General features: G+C 43.9%; 2 protein-coding genes across 5 annotated transcripts in view; one reads left to right on the forward strand and one right to left on the reverse strand.

The window, feature by feature from the left end:
• The window catches only part of ATP7B (ATPase copper transporting beta), a 45,706-nt gene extending 35,775 nt beyond the window's left edge, over window positions 1–9,931 (reverse strand). For 3 of the 4 annotated variants that reach the window (XM_069802762.1, XM_069802765.1, XM_069802766.1), the window contains exons 1-3: window positions 9,110–9,931; window positions 8,328–8,558; window positions 2,776–3,000 (exon numbers count right to left, since the gene is read on the reverse strand). In XM_069802762.1, the coding sequence (XP_069658863.1) occupies window positions 2,776–3,000; window positions 8,328–8,390 (288 nt within the window). In that variant the 5' untranslated portion in view covers window positions 8,391–8,558; window positions 9,110–9,931. The remainder of the gene's footprint in view (window positions 1–2,775; window positions 3,001–8,327; window positions 8,559–9,109) is intronic. The other variant, XM_069802764.1, reaches the window with a different exon arrangement.
• A 342-nt stretch (window positions 9,932–10,273) lies between these two features.
• Window positions 10,274–15,689, forward strand: ALG11 (ALG11 alpha-1,2-mannosyltransferase). Its single transcript, XM_069802772.1, has 4 exons — window positions 10,274–10,363; window positions 11,363–11,596; window positions 12,321–13,252; window positions 15,285–15,689. Exons 1-4 carry the CDS (start codon window positions 10,326–10,328, stop codon window positions 15,554–15,556), a joined length of 1,476 nt encoding a protein of 491 aa, XP_069658873.1. The 5' UTR covers window positions 10,274–10,325; the 3' UTR covers window positions 15,557–15,689.
• The last annotated feature ends 944 nt before the right edge of the window (window positions 15,690–16,633 follow it).

Below are 16,633 nucleotides of genomic sequence, written 5' to 3' on the forward strand. Positions count from 1 at the left end.
AGCTCCTAGTAACATCACAAACAACGGTGCTGGTAACTCCCGGTTACCAACAAGTTGTTAACAACATTGCTTGGGGGAAACCTGTGAAAAACCCAGTCCTCGTGTGAGACAACTAGTTCTCCTCTGTCAGTGTCCTCTTTAAGCCAAAAGAGAAGTAGTAAAGGTATGCACTTTTTCTTCAAACAAATCCCTGCGCTTGCTCAGCAGTCATTTTTCAGTCCTACTAAGCAATACAAGCCTCGCATTTCCCCCATGAAGTCAATTAGTTGCAGCTGAAAGTTCAGTGGAAGCTTGGTCAGATTGACAGTACATAACAATGTCCTTGAGTTCTCCAGACTAACTGACATACTTATTACAGAAAATAAAAAAAAGGGCCATACCTTTTTAGCATTGAAGAGCCAACAAAACTCTCTCTTTACCTACATTTGCTCCCAGTTTTGAGCATGAAATCAGAAAGATAACTCTTTGGCTACAGTCCTAAGAAAATTGGCAGCCATCAGGTACACAAGCGTTTCTATAGTGTGAATGGTATACATATTTCTTTCAACAGATGAAGAAGCATGATCATAAGTAATGTTATTTCTTACACTATAAGAAAAAGGAAACTGTACATACAAGGAACTGAATTCCTACCTGCCATGAATAAAATTGCTTAAGAGTTGATGGCCTCATTTCGAATCAAATGAGCTCAGACTTTGGCTTCAGTTTTTCAGGAAGCAGACTCAATCTTCTCTAAATATTTAAAAAAGATTTGTTTGCTGTAAACCAGCAAAACTCAGCGGAGTATCTCTTTTGTAACAGGGCCCAAAACGCGTACTAATTTTTTTCGTTCCATGGCTTCTAATATGATTGCAAAATTGTGTGGACTTGGTACTTTGTCTGCTTTTAGCAGTGTTGATTTCATTATGATCATTTCTGTTATCTGTGTATTTATACTACGGGAACCTGTTTTCGAGTGCCTGGAAACTACCAGGCTGATCATATTAATATTAACATAGGAAAAGGCACACCTTTTGGGTCAGGGTTTAAGTGCAAAGAACAATTGTAATCTGCATGAATTAATTCGAGTCCAGATTTCCAGTGACGTTCATTCACCTAGCAGGTGAAGAAGGCTGGCAGAACTTGTTGGGCAGTGCCACAACAAAACCAGTATTTTCACTTCTGTATTTCCAACCTAATTTTCTGGCGTTGTTCATGCTTTGCTCTTGCTCAGAGCTGGTTTTGGCTTGTAAAGTTTGAGCAAAAGCCTTTTTGAATTCCATACAGAGAAAAAGGACCTACATTTTATCAGTCGTAACTGCAGTACTTCAACTATAACTTGAGAATATTACAAAAGTAACTATTTTTAAAGGCTTATTTGAGGAGACAGACAGACCTATACCTATGAGCAGTATCGGTCATTGCTAAAGATCATAGCTTTTGTCAGCTACATTTGCTATCCACATTTAGAAATAAGACTAAAGTTCTTCATTCCAGTTTTGTTTTTTACATTCCTCAGTATTTGTGGGTTTTTAAAAATATCTTTCCCACTTGTTTTGAATAAATAAAGTGGTAAGTCTTTGAACTGTGATTTAAGTAAATGGGAAGACTGGGGGTGTTTTTTCGTTTTGGTTTTTTTTTTCAAAGTAACCTGCTTTTTACCCTGTAGAAGGCAAACTACTAGCAGATCCTAAGATGCTTTGCCAAATCTGCAATCATTTTTTTCCCCTATACAGATCAGGAATGTAAGCCTGTGTATTAAGTGACATTCATATATAATATAGATCCTCTAAACTGTCCCTGACTGTAGAATCCAGACCATTTAAATTACTATTAGTTCCTTGCCTGCACTTGTTTCAAATCATAATGTGGTCGTGTTTGACAGCCAGAGAGAGAGAATTCACTTTGATAAGACACCTGACACTACGTAAATAACATAAAGCATGTCATATTTGTAAAGCATGCAAAAAAAGAAAAATGACCAAACAAAAGAAAAGGAATGTAACCTTGATTTAAGCCTGTATTTCTGGTTTTATGGCCAGTGTTTAATCTCAAGACAAACTGCTTGGCCTCTGAATAAAAGGTTATTTCACCCCATTTCATTTATATACACCACCATCACCTTTATTTCAAGAATAAAAGACAAAACAGCATCTTGTATTTGCATTACAGATGCCACGTCTAAAATACAAACATACTGCCTTTGTTAGGACAGGCCAGATAGGTAAAGGCAAGCCCAAATTCAGTTTCTCTTAACAGTTGTTTCTGTCTACCTTATCCTGGCAGAAACCACCTCTCTACAGAGAGAGAGGAGTTACCAGCAATTCCCAAATCCTTAAGAAAGCTTGATAGCAGCACTCCTCAGCACAGAACCTGGGCTCCTCCAGCACAGAGTCCTGAGCAAAGCCCTCTCTGCTTTCCTGGTGTTCCAGGCAAAACTCTGCCTGGGAAGAAGGGTTTCTGCTTACTACATCATCCATTTGGTTCTTTTACTCCTTTTTTTCCCTCTCTTCCTGTGGATTGGATGCAGTTACTGTGCAGGAAAAGGCAGGAGGGTGCCAGGGCCCTCCTGTGATCCCAGCCTTGCAGAGAGCGTAGACTCTGGGGTGACCCTATGGCCGTGGGGGCTCGGACGCGGCCCAGCCAGGCCGGCGCGAAGGCCCTTCTTGCACATCCTCCGCTACTCGCCCCTGTGGGCTCTGCCACGTCCTGCCAAGACAAGACTACTGCCGTCCCGTGAGCAAACAACCCGGGGCACTGCTCACACGCCGCCGACCTCGGCATCACCCTACTCACCGTGGAGAGAAGGGACAGGAGGGTCCAGTCATTCAGCCTCACGACAGCACCGCCTGCCCTTAGGCGGGTTTTTCTTCCCGATCTGGAGAGGGATGAAGATCTGCCAGCTCTCTGGCTGACTCCCTCTGCCACAGCAGGCGAGAAGCGAGGAGGGAAACCTCTGATGAGGACACTACAGGCGCACGGGGCAGAGGCTTTGCTGTTCCCAGTTGTCAGAGGTCCAAACTGTAATGTATGTGACCTCCTGTTTAGCCAACTTATTTTTCTACAAAAATCCTGTTAATTATTTGCTCTTCAGGGCTAGGAACTATTACAGCACTGCCCCATTGAGGTCTAATATCTCACATGAACTTACAGTCAACTCTCAGGCAAGAGCCACAAGCAGAGAGGTATCAGATTCTATCAGTGGACAAAACATACTTCCAAGTGACCACGAAAATAAGTGGAGCTGGCCTGGATAGAGCCATACTGATGGCTTTATAGAAACTGAGCGGAGAAATAAGAAATAAAGATGAAAACATATTTGCTGTTACTTTTTTCTGCTGGAATACCTGATAGTAATTCCCTATTCCTAACACCGGCAGCCTACAGCAAGTAGCGGGGAAGAATTCAGGTGGAAATGTCAGAACTAAAGCAACAGTCAGGGATGAAAGTATCAACACAGCAAACTCTGCTACTAATTTTACACAATCGCTTCCATACAAACAGATGCTTCCAGAAACATCTAAGAGAAATGGCAATTACAGAGTAAACCTCTTTGTGTTTCCAAGTATTTTTATCTGAAACATTTAACACCTGGATTGAAATATGCAGTTAAAATCCTGCTTTCAAATGCAGATGGATTTTCTCAGGTTGTTTTGTGCAGCATGCATACTGGTTCATCATGACTCAAACTCACTGTAAAAATAGTGTTTGCTTATTGCACGAGCATACAGGAAACTGGAGACATTTGACTCCTAAAGAGATCCTGGGAGCCTGCAGTTGTGAGAAAAGGGAAACACAGAAAAGCTTTCCAACAGTGAAATAGGGGTTTTTTCAGCTCTCAGCAATCCTGTCATTTCCAGAGTTCACCTCAGTCTGCTCTCCAGACAAAGAATGTTTCTTCCAAGGACACATTTAGTCAAAACTGATGCATCCTGCAGCTCAGTATAAAAGAAGGTAACCATCCCGAGAGTTGCTGAGCAACCTTCTGAGATTTATTAACTGCCTTCAATTCCTGGGAAGCAGAGATGCTAGTCCATGGAAATTCAGGCTCAGTTCATTTATCATTCCTTCCTGGTACCTCTGCTTGTTGAAAGAAAAGGTAGTGTGGCAGGGAACTACTTCTAAGCAGCCTTAGTTCACCCCCCCAGAAGAGCATATTTGATTGAATCTACCCCATGGGAAAATCACCGACCTTTCAAGCTTTCCTCATCCCCAGAATAGAAATAAGTCAGAGGAGGCGACGAGGCACAGTGCCTGCATCTCTCATGTCTGGACTAGCCAAACAGTCTCCTCCAATAATTGTAACTCCTTTCTGTCCTGCTCCACAGCTAGTTTCTGGCTCCTTTCTCTTTCTTGAGCAGTGCCAAGGAGCCAGACGTGAGCACAGAATGCAAATCCTGCCTCATCCTGGCTTCATGTGAAACAAATTGGATTTTCATCCAAATAGCACTCTCCCTTGCTTCCTGAAACAGGCAAAGAGAAGCACACACAAACACATGTGCACAAATGTGCCTTGAACAAGTTAGCACAGAGTGTTTCTTTTTCAATACGTGAACCCTTTCAAGTCTGATGATGGAGGTGCCTATCTCAGTAAAAATTTCACGCTGTGAAGTTTTGCAGCTTCCTGAGCAGTTTCATAGTTGATTTAAACAGATGTTAGGGTACTACTGTGAAAGAGGTGGTCCTTCATGATCCCCTTCATGTCCTGATTAGGTGCAGATGGCCATAGAGACATTAGTATCTGCATAAGGGAGAAAGAAAAGCAAGAAGGGTTTGGTCTGCTATCACAGGCATACAAAATTAGTCCCCAGCCCCTCAAGAATCCCAAACTTCCAGCCGAAAAAGCTGGGACTTAAGGTGAGTCTGCATGTTATTTTGCAAGCTCAGTGATGTTATCAGTAGGGCTACATCATTTGCCATCCCATTTCTGCCTGTGTTCTGAGTTGCTTGAATGTATTTCCTTCACCCACCCTAAAAAATGGCAGACATTTTGCTTTTTCCTGCTTATAACTGTTTAGGAGAACTGACAGAAGAGTCCACAGGAGTCTAAAATACTGGCACAATCTACAGGATTAAACCCCAGCAGTGGAACTGATTTGTTTTCCTACATAGTCCTTGCCCAATGGGGACAACTTGTGTGAAAATAATCTTCTGTTAATCAAAAGCTATGGATTCAACTTGCCTAAGTTGCCTGGTGATACAAATAAACATTGTTTATAGGAGCTCTTGCAAAAATTCTGGGTAGGTCCAAGCTGCTTAATTCTTCATTGCTTCTGCCAAAAAAAAACCAACGGGCAGCTTTTGCTCATAGATACATGGTTCTAGGGCATGGGTGCTCTCACATCTAGCTCAAAAGTAAAGATGACAGTTTAAAAAAAAATTAGTAGAATTGCTTGTATTTGGCAACTTTAATATTACAATATATCAGTAGAAACATCCCCATAGTGATTTGCCCTAGATACATTAGTGCCACAATTTATTTCCAATACTAGTTTTTTGCTTCGCAAATATTTAGTACACAACTGGCGCAACTTTATTTCTGCCTCCTGTTACTATGCAATGAAGAACAAAGGTACTGTAACATTTAACAGCCCACCACAAGACACGTGCAAAAAGGAAAAACTTACTGTGTATATCAATGATCTAAGACTCCTTCTGCTAAAAACAGTCCCAGGCATTTTGGTAGCTAAGACAGCAGTCCTGTATGAGAGACTGAATGCTACACAGTGCATGTTTCTGAAAGAAAGTAACCAACTATACAAGAAAGTATAAAAGACCACATGACTGTCATATGAATATCCTTACACAATATTAATGCACTTTCTTTGTGTTATTACTTGCCAGTGGTTTTAAACAGGACAAAAATGCTTACAGAGGCAGCAAAAGATTAAAAACTTGGTGCATCTCTGGGAAGGTGAAAACAAAGCCGACTTCATGACAAGGCTAGTTTAATTTCATTGGCATGTCAGCCACATGGAATTTCTACAGACAAGGCTTTTAATAGCGTTCTTAGTGCTGGAGTGGGAACGCCACAGAGAGCTCAGTGCTGCTCTTGCTGAAGTTATTGCCAATACCCTAAACACATGCACACAATATCTTCTGCTACATATGCATTAAGGTGGGGAAGTTGTTAAGTGGTGACAACTCGATTAGTCTGTGTTGGACATTCACACATTAAAGGTATCCATTGCAGTCTGCAAGGCTGTCAGCAACACAGTTTTCATATTGCTCACGTCAGAAGCTGAATAGCCTGATTAAAAAAAGTTAACAAAACAACTTTGAAAGTATTAATGTGTCTTTTTTTAATTACCACTAGATGGACTACAGAAGAAATAAAATAACTGAGATGATTAAGAGATTGGAGCACCTCTCCTACGAGGAGGAAAGGCTGAGAGCTGGGACTGTTCAGCCTAGAGGAGGCTCAGGAAGAATCTTATCAACATATATAGATACCTGACGGGCGGGTGCAAAGAGGACGGAGCCAGGCTCTTTCCAGCGGTGCCCAGTGACAGGACCAGAGGCCATGGGCACAAACTGAAACATGGCGGGGGTCCCTCTGAACATCAGGAAACACTTTTTCACTGTGACGGGGACTGAACACTGGCACAGGTTGCCCAGGGAGGTGGCGGAGTGTCCATCCTTGGGGATACTCAAAAGCCGTCTGGACATGGTCCTGGGCAACTGGCTGTGGGTGGCCCAGCTTGGGCAGGGGGGTTGGACCAGATGAGCTCCAGAGGTCCCTGCCAACCTCAACCAGTCTGTGATTCTGTGAACTACAAATTATTAGAACTGAGAAAACTATTTGATACTCCCACCATCACACAGACTTCTCCCTGCAATAAGCAAGTGAACACTGTTTCCAAAATAAAAATAGCCTTCCATGAAAAGAAGACCATCTGAGGTGACTACAAAACACATAGGAAGAACGGCAGAAGAAACAGGGGCCATCAAACAAAACATCTTCTGACTGCAAAGTCAGGTCTGAGGAATTTGTGCCAGGACTGGCAGAGGTTTCAAAACTATCATTTGAACTTATGTGAGAGTTTGTGTCTGTAGCAACTCATGTAGTTTTTGGAAAAAAAAAAAAAAACAAAAAAACCAACACAAAAAACCAGACCACACATCTAAACCAGGCAGAGAATACAAGCAGATGCACTGCAGCTTTTCTTCACATCCTTTTCCATCTAGCCTGATTGTCTTGTGAAGAACTCCTCTTTTCCCCTGTTTAGCATTGGTAACGACCTGAAAAAGTTATCCAGATCCAGAATATCTATTTGTTTATGCAGATGCTTTATTACAATGTGCCTGAGCTACAACTTATAGGTCATACACAGCCTACAAGGACATCATGTTTCCTGGCATACTCCACCTGAAAGTACCCATCAAGAAATGAGTGCACATGGTTAGGAAAGGGCCATGAAGCTTAAAAAAAAAAAAGGAACATAAATCAGAGAGGGCTGTTCCTACCCCAACAATTCCTCTGCTATCTGTTGTTTGCCCTGGGAGCGAAAGCAAGACAAGAACAGTATCTATGAATTGTTCTCCCAACAACAACTCCCTCAGTTTGCTGTCACTAGCAAAATTATGTGACTGTATATGCTGTGCAGCACTAAGGCTGGACAGTCAATCTGTATTCATGCAAAAATTTCAGTGCTGGAGGGAAGCGCCAGATCTACCTGTCACACTGGCTATGCTATGCATGCAGAGTACATCTGGCTGTACAGCTAGCTGAATAAAGTCTGAAGCTCACCCTGCTGGTAAGTTCATGCACTGGAAATACCGTACGCTGCCAGGAGGCAGCTGTTTCCATTGTGACCGTGCAAATATGACTTTTTCTTCCAGCTGCCAAACGCACAGACGTATACATTCGTTAATAGGACATTTGGGGAGCTTCCAAGAAATTGATTAAGTGGTTTCAGGAAAAGCAAGATATTTTGCTGGGCTCAAGCTAAAATACACTTCTGACACTTAGGACTGAAACCCTGAAGAAAGCATAGGACTTATACTGGAAGCTTCATGGATTAAATCCTGATTTCAGTACAGCTAACTTTGCAATGAGCCTGACTGGAAAGAACAAGTTGTACTCTTCTAGCCACATGAAGCCAAAGGCTTTTCCAAGTACATTTGCTATGTGATTTCCCGAGCAGAGAGCTGAATCTAAACCCAAAACACTGCACTACCATTTATGGCCCAGGCAACACAAAAACCAGGTAAGTAGGTGTCTCCCTCATTAATTATTCTTCTTGCTTCCTGGAACTCTTCAGCATTACTTAAGCCTCATCTTAATTAAGCCATGGCTAATCTGTGATCCTTCAGCTTCATAAAGACACTCAGTCTAAGATTCATACCTTCCAAGGGAGTGGCCATAAGCTCCTTTTCAAGTCAGCAGGGAGATACACAAGTTTCATCATCTAAAATAGACCGGATGTCTTGTGCCCTAGAAGAACCATGCCTCTTCTCTGAAACCAAGCAATTATCTTCAAACGTTGACATTACAACAGAGGTGTCTTGAGTTGAGAGATGTGAATCCAGCAAAGGTCTCTTCTGCAAACATCCCACATGCTTCTCAGGCAACTGCTCTGTCAGGGAAGAGGAAAAAAGATTAAGGGAGAGAAACCAGTGCCTGTGGCACCCCACTTATGAGGGCTGTTGGTTCAGAAATGAAACGTTAGGTCATGCTTGCTGGACCTCCCAACAGAACTCTTCCAATTTACCCACTTACATAAAGGCAAAGATGCCCTGGTAAAACCTATAGTCAGTAGTAGTTAAGACAGTCAAGAGATTTAATTACAAACACCAGTAAAATAACCAATAAAACTCTAAATTTGAGGGCCTGACACATTTCCAATTCTATTCCCACACGGTGAGTCCTTATAAGTGGAAAACTCAATCCAGGCAAGTCAGAATCAAATAACCATTACTTAAGCTGAACTCTTCTCACTCCCACTACAGCAGAGACTTTTATGTCTCTGCTTCGGGCTATGGCAATGGCCAAATAAACTAACGATTCAGCATTTTCCAACCAGCACTCTTCTGATGAAGAAGACACAGGGTGACCTTCAAAAACATCCTTAAGCTTCAAGACCTCAAAATCAACAGGTGGCTATGACATGAAAGAGATCATGCTGACCTCGAAGAGGCTGAAAGATCACAGGTTCTGGAGAGGTCCTGTTCAAAGAAGGTATGTTTGAAATGCCCTCAAATTTTGGACAAGCTCAACTCTGTAAGAGAGTGGAGACTGAGTTATTTGGATCAAATTTGCCACATAAAGCGTTACTTTTTTTTTTTTTTTAGTGGAGACTGTAGTGGGTGGAAAAAAAGCACTTAGGGATGTGACAGGAAATCAGAAATATTTTGGCCCATTCTGCCTAATCACCTCCGCACCTACGTCTGGTATTTTCACTCAACACTTCCCAGCATCTGGGAGAGCGGGATGCGTTTCTTACGTTTCCCCAAGGGAAGCCATTTTAGAAATACGAAGTCTTGCTGTTTAATGACACATCATTAGCAGCACTTTAAAAACCAGCACTTTTCAGTCTTATCTCTACACTAATCCTCCGGTCTGTGCATACGCTCCCCAATCGAGACAGAACAGGAGACAAAGTCTATGAGCCAGAGACAGCCTGGACATCCTCCAGTGGACGTTGTCTCCAGTGACCGTGTTCACGGGGATCCTCTTCGACCGGCGCAGGGTATTTGGGACATCCTGCCCTCGGCCCGCCGGGGCTCACCCGCAGGCCTTGCCGGGGAGCAGAGGGGTGCCTCGCTCCTCAGGGCGACTCGCTGGCAAGCGGGAGAGGGAGGCAGGGCTGGAAGGAGGAGGACAGGCCATCCCCTTCTGGCCCAAAGAGAGGGGCCAGCACTGACAGAGACAAAACGTGCGGCCGGGGGATGTGCGAGAAGAAAATGGCTGTTCAGGGGAGGCCTCGGCCTCCTCACGCACCGCACCGCACCGCACGGCACCCCGGCGGGGGAGGAAGGGGAGAGAAGAAGGGGAGGAAGAAGGGAAGGAAGAAGGGAAGGAAGAAAGGGAGGAAGAAGGGGAGGAAGAGGAGGAAAAGGAGGAAAAGGAGGAGGAAGAGGAGGAGGCGACAGCCGCGCCGCTCCCGCCCCTCAGGGAGCGCCGCCCGCTCGCACCACCCACCTGACGCCGGCCCGGCCACGCCCTGCTCGCCGTTCCTAGCCCCACCCCTTCCCCTCCCCTCCGTCTCTCTCCCGCGGGAGCCAATGAGAGGGGAGAAAACGCCCGGCTGGTTCCGCCCCCTCGCCCCGCCCCGCCCGCCCGCCCGCCCGCCCAGCCGGGAGCCGTCCCCTTCCGGCGGAAAGGCGTGGCGGCGTTGTCCAAGATGGTGGCGGGAGGGCTGAGTCTGTGTGGGCTGATCAGGTACCGGGGCTGCGGGTGGGGTGGCGCGTCCTAGCAGCGGGGAGGAGGGGAGGGGAAGGGAGAAGGAGACCCCAACCCCGACCCTCTTCCCCGAGGGGAAGAGGCGGCCGGGCAGGGCGAGGTGGGACGGGCCCCTGCCCGGCTCCTTCTCGCTCCGCCGCCGGCCTCGGGAGGGTTAATGTGCTTTTCTGCTTCTTCGTCCCGAAGAGGAAAGCGTTCTCTTGCCTCACGCCTCAGGGGTGACGCGTGGGTCGCCGTGGGCAACCCCTTTAGTGTTGGGCTAATGGCGTTTATCGTGACACGTAGCGCAGCATCAGAACCCAGGCTCTGGCGCCTGTGAAGCTCTGTAGGCCAAGAAGAGGCTCCTGTGAGAAACCTCCCGTTCCTGGGTGAGGAGAGCTGTGCGGGGAGGCGGCGGTGAGCAGAGGGAGTGCTTCGGAGGTGTGAGGGGACGGGTCTCTCTAAACAGAGACACTGCTCGGAGCTTTTCTGGACAATCGACATAGCCCTTCAAGTCTCGGGGGAATGGAAGGTGCAGGTTCTGGGCCACGCACTGCGGGCTGGCCCAAGTAGCTCTGAACCAAAGCAGTTCATGCAAAGGCAGGCCAAACAGGAGCTTGGACTGAAGAAAGCTCTCATAAATCTATTTAGAAATCTCTTTGCTAGTTGTGTTTTGCCAGACTGCTGAGGACATGCAACCTTAGTAGTGTATAGAGCACATAGAGATAGATATGGACACATGGCATGAATAAACAATAATAAATGATTGCAAGGTAACTGTAGGAGGAAAAAAATCTTTGGCTAAACAATGTAGAATAGTGATTTTTTTTTTTCATAATCATTGAAATGATATGCAGACACCAATGATTTCTGAGATTAGAAGAACTCAAGAAAATGTTGAACTCCCTGTAGCTCTATCTGAAAGCCCTTCTCTCTCAATATCGTACATAGTATTTCTTTAAAGCAGTTTTATATTTTAAAATTTCTGGCTTGTTTCAGATTGCTGTGCTCATTGTTAATCCCTGCATTATTTCTAAGTGGAGTTTTGTGTGTCTGCTTGGTGGTGCTGCTGTGGGGAGTACGGCTCTGGATACAACAAAGGAAAAAACAGTTGACCTCAGCAGGAAAAGATGGGAAGCGGCCATTGCTGGTTGCCTTTTTTCACCCGTACTGCAATGCAGGTGGTGGAGGGGAGAGAGTCTTGTGGTGTGCCATAAGAACACTCCAGAAAAAGTAAGCGTATATGTTTATCAAATACCATATTTCATTCTTAGCTACTGGTGGTATTATTTACATGCATTTTGGCATTTTACGTATTTAAATAGGTATCATTAATCTACTGGTCCTACTCTTTTTTTTTACATCCACATTTCGCCTGGTTGCACTGTTCCGTTTCATCCCTTTACCCAGATTTTGATCTTTCCTGCTGTGACACCTCTCACTTCTTTATCTCCTTGGGAGAACCCCTCCTCCCTCTTCAGGTTTCCACTACTGATATGGAGCTTTGTGTAAGCGTAACTCATCAGCAGGTAACTGATAATCTTGGTACTTGCCTCTTGGTGCAGGAGGCAAAACAAGTTAGTGTCTAAACTGGATTTAATGTTGGTACATCCACTGGCTTGCAGAGTCTTCTGTATTTTACTCATGCTACGCACTAGACAGACATCTCCTAACGTAGGGCAAGGCGTTCTTAAGTCTGTAGAATAATACTGAGCTCCTTTTGTGTTTTACTCAAAAAAAAATATTCCCCAAGTCCTCAGCCATATGTTTTTCTGCAGATCAGAAGAAACTGTGAAAGTATAATGAAAAGTATAGTTTAGTTGAAATCGTCTCAGAGCTAGGCCAGGCATTTGTTCTCATATACCTTTTGAGTAATTTTGAATGGATGGTATTTTAGTTTCACGTTAAAAAAATTGAAGAGAAGAATGTATGAAATTCCTTCTCTTTACTCTTGCAGGTACAGAAATGTAACTTGCGTTGTTTACACTGGTGATAGAGGTGCCACGGGAGAAGAAATAGTAGAAGGTGCTTTCAGAAGATTCAATATTAAATTAACTCATCCTGTGAAGTTTGTATTTCTAGAAAAACGCTACCTTGTGGAAGCTTCTCTTTACCCTCACTTCACTTTGCTGGGACAAAGTTTAGGATCAGTGTTTCTTGGCTGGGAAGCTCTTCTAAAGTGTGTTCCTGATATTTATATTGACTCAATGGGTTACGCCTTCACGCTTCCCCTTTTTAAATATTTAGGAGGCTGTCGCGTTGGATGCTACGTCCATTATCCCACTATCAGCACCGATATGCTTTCTGTTGTTAGGAATCAGGATACCAGGTTTAACAATGCAGCCTTCATTACAAACAGTCCTCTTTTCAGCAAATTTAAACTTGCCTACTACTACTTCTTTGCTTTCATGTACGGATTGGTTGGTTCCTGCAGTGACGTGATTATGGTTAATTCTTCTTGGACGCTAAATCACATCCTTTCCCTCTGGAGAGCTGGGGCTTGCACTAGCATTGTGTATCCCCCGTGCGATGTTCAGACCTTCCTGGATATCCCACTGGAAGAGGAAAAGAGCACCAGGGAATATTCCATTGTTTCCGTCAGCCAGTTCAGGCCTGAAAAAGATCATCCTTTGCAAATCAGAGCCTTTGCCAAATTGCTGAAAGAGAAGAGACTGGGGCAGCAGCCACCACTGAAGCTTATCCTAATTGGAGGCTGTCGTAACCAGCAAGATGAAGAGCGTGTAAATAACCTGAAACGTCTTTGTGAAGAGCTGGGAGTTAGTAACAATGTGATGTTCAGAATAAACATTCCCTTTGAGGAGCTAAAGAGACACCTGGCTGAGGCCACCATCGGCCTGCATACGATGTGGAATGAGCACTTCGGGATCGGTCAGTATCTCCTCAGCGTTCAGCCACTTGTCCCAGCTGGGAACACCGTTGGGGAGGGCTTCAGTTCGCAACGAGGGCTGCTGGGTGTCGGTGTCTGCGTGCCGAGCGGGTGTCCAACTCCCGTTCTCCTCAGGGGCAATCTAGCTGAGGTAGAGCCTCCAGCACCAATTCGGGTGACTAGGCGCTAGGTGCAACTGCAATGCAAGCGGAACCGCCGTAGGCCTTGTAGGCCGTTAACTATGGGTGTCTGCTGGTCACCAAACAGGCAGCTGGTGCCGCCTGTGCTGCCCAGGATGTCCTGCCTGACCTCCAGCTACTGCTCTGCGAGATCGTGGGTCGCCCTAAGGTCCTGCGTGGGGTTTGCTGGCCTTGCACTGGTGCCTCCCCTACCCAACGGGGCCTCAACGGGCAGCGGGTGCGTCTGTTGAAGCACCTTGGACCGTGCCCCGGGGGCTCCACTGGCTGCAGGGGTGGGGCTTGGACACAGTTCACGTGCAGACATCCATGCATAGAGATTTTGATTGTGTTTCAGCTGCCTCAGCTGCCCTTTGGAATGTCTAGTACATGTCACGAGGCTCTAGCTGCTGTTTCAGAGGTGCGCGTTTCCCACAGATCCCGTCTCTTATTTGTAAGCCCCGTGTCGATGCCACCAGGTACCTCCCTCAGTCATCTCATTGCACTGGGCACCTGCGCTAAGGCATTTAAGTCCCTAAGTCAGTCGCTGTAGCGTGGAGCAGAGTGCCAAAGAGGAGCTGGCACCTGGTTTGCAATGTGCTGTTGTACAGTATTAAGGTATTGGGCTCAGTTTATTGGGGTGAGTCGAGTCCTGACCTTGAAAGGGAACGCGAGGTTGCCCATCTGCTGTGAATCTACAGCAGGGTAAGTCAGCAGCCAAGCAGAACGGTTGCCATACTTGGCTATAATGTGACTCTGAAGTGTCTCCCCGAAGCAACTGCCACAAAGTGGAAGTAATGGTTTCTCATATTTCCCCCCACCACAAAACAGTTTAGTTAAGTAAATTTAAAAAAAAAAAAGTGATACAATCACACTGTGATTTTGAATTTCAGCATGATTTCAACTTCATCTCCAATGGCTTTTTACCTGTAAAAAAACATGTACCAAAACTTTGGAGCATTATTTATAGTTGGCAATTTTTGAGCTAAGGGGAACTTTTAAAAAATGAAATCAGAACTGGAAGAATCAGCAATTAAAGTGATTTCTAAGGTCTGTTCCAGAACTATGGAGGAGAACTGAAGTTGATGTATACATTATGTGCTATTCCTGTCCCACTGCTTTTGGCTGAGGAAAGCTTACTATCAGATTCCCATTTCATTAAAACTTCTTCCATCAAAAATGCAGATGTAGTGATAACAATTTTTACTAGTTTGTCTTGCTGAGTTGTCAAAAGCTATAAAGATTTGTTAATCTACAAAATGCCGAACTTCTGAATATCATCCGATTGAAACGTGCACAGTCAGCTTTTCTCTCAGTATCTTTCTAAATGTTAAAAATCTTCAGTGTGGATGAGAAAATGAATACAGTTATGTTCAGCTCTAATTTTTAATTATTTTTTGCAGCTGCCACCACACCATAAAACCAGTGTTGCAGTGTTCTGTTACAGAGCAGAACAGAACTATGCAGTGTTCTGTCAAAGAGCCACCTTCCATGTTTATCTTAACATTTATTTCAGTATCTAGCTTTTTTCCCCACCAGATATACTGGCGATACAATCTATCTCAGGTAAATAAAATATGTTTCAAGAACCACAACTTAACCAATTATATCTGATTTCTAATTTCAATTTTATGTGTTTAAGAGACACTATCATTTCAGTCCCTAGGACTGAAAAGCTTAAATTTGTTTTTCTTATGAGACCACTTACTCTGTATTTTTCAAGCTGATCTAGAATGGCAGGCTATAGTAGCTTATAATTTGGGGTGAATTTTACTGTGGTTTTAACTTTCCAGTGACTTATGGAAAGCCAAAGTACATGATGTGCAATTCACACCAGCATGTTTTGTGTCTTTTACAGGAGTAGTTGAATGTATGGCAGCTGGCACAGTTATCCTGGCTCACAGTTCTGGAGGCCCCAAATTAGATATTGTGGTACCCTACGAAGGACATACGACAGGCTTCCTGGCAGAAAACGAGGACAATTATGCTGAGACGATGGCTTATATCCTCTCTTTGTCTCCTGAAAAAAGGTTAGAGATCAGGGAAAATGCTCGTCGCTCTGTGCATAGGTTTTCTGACCAGCATTTTGAAGAGACATTCCTGTTATCTGTGGAGCCATTATTTAAATAAAAGTATATTAATAAAAATGTATATGAATAAAATTAACTTTTTATATTTGACTATGGGTCACCTGTAAATATATCTAATCTATGATCCCTTGGTCCCATTCAATAAAGAGATTTTATTTCTTTCTGTCAGGGTATCTGCTTTATGTAATGGGCATTTTTTTACTGGGAAAAAAAACGCTCCTGAAAATTTTCTTTGTTGACTACATGACAGTACAGTGCACTGCAAAACCCTCTGGATTCACAGAACCAACGTATTTCCTTGGTAACAGAACTACATCTGGATGTTCTTTTATTTATTGAATACTTTCAGTCTCCACCCATTTCATGACTCTTTACCTGCAGTCAGCACTTCTGTTTGATAGCTTTTGTACCCAGAAGATTTTTTTCCAGAATCTGTAGCACCTTTTCAATTTGCTCTTCCCCATTGTGTGGCAAAATTCTATTATGTGGGATTTTAATTGTGGTTCTGGAGATTTCATTACCTACAGTGATTCCTTTAGGTTAATCATATGGTGGTTTCGCTAACTTGCTTTTTAATAAGTGTAATAATTGCACTTGTCTATAATCCTTGTATTAGCTATTTCCTCATGCCCCTTCACAGTATGACAACTTAATGGTATTTTTCCAACCCTACTCCATTGAAAGGTTTTCTCTTCCTAGGGAATAGAAGGGTCTAGATGAGAGGGCATAATTAAATGCTATACAAATATGAATGCTGAAGCCCTAAACTACTGCTTATTATAAAACAGAACACTGCGAACAAAATGTTCAAAAATTGGACATCTGCTGTTATATCAAAAATGGAAAAACACACAGTCCTTTTTTGAGCCATCAAAGCAGTATTTTATATTTTAGTGAACTAAGAGAAGGGCAAAAAGCTACTGCAATCAGACTTCAGAATGTGGTTTTCCCTCTATCTAAGCTTCACCTGGCTTATATGAAATTTTTGTATATGAAGAAATACAGTTGGAAGAAGCTACTGTCCCATGTTTTATTAGGAATTGGGGAACGCACAATTCTCATGGTGCTAATAAACCCTTTTACAGCTACAACATAGAACTGCTGAGCAGCTGGTGAC

Source organism: Haliaeetus albicilla, chromosome 15 (genome assembly GCF_947461875.1).
Source record: "Haliaeetus albicilla chromosome 15, bHalAlb1.1, whole genome shotgun sequence".
Taxonomy (NCBI): Eukaryota; Metazoa; Chordata; class Aves; order Accipitriformes; family Accipitridae; genus Haliaeetus; species Haliaeetus albicilla.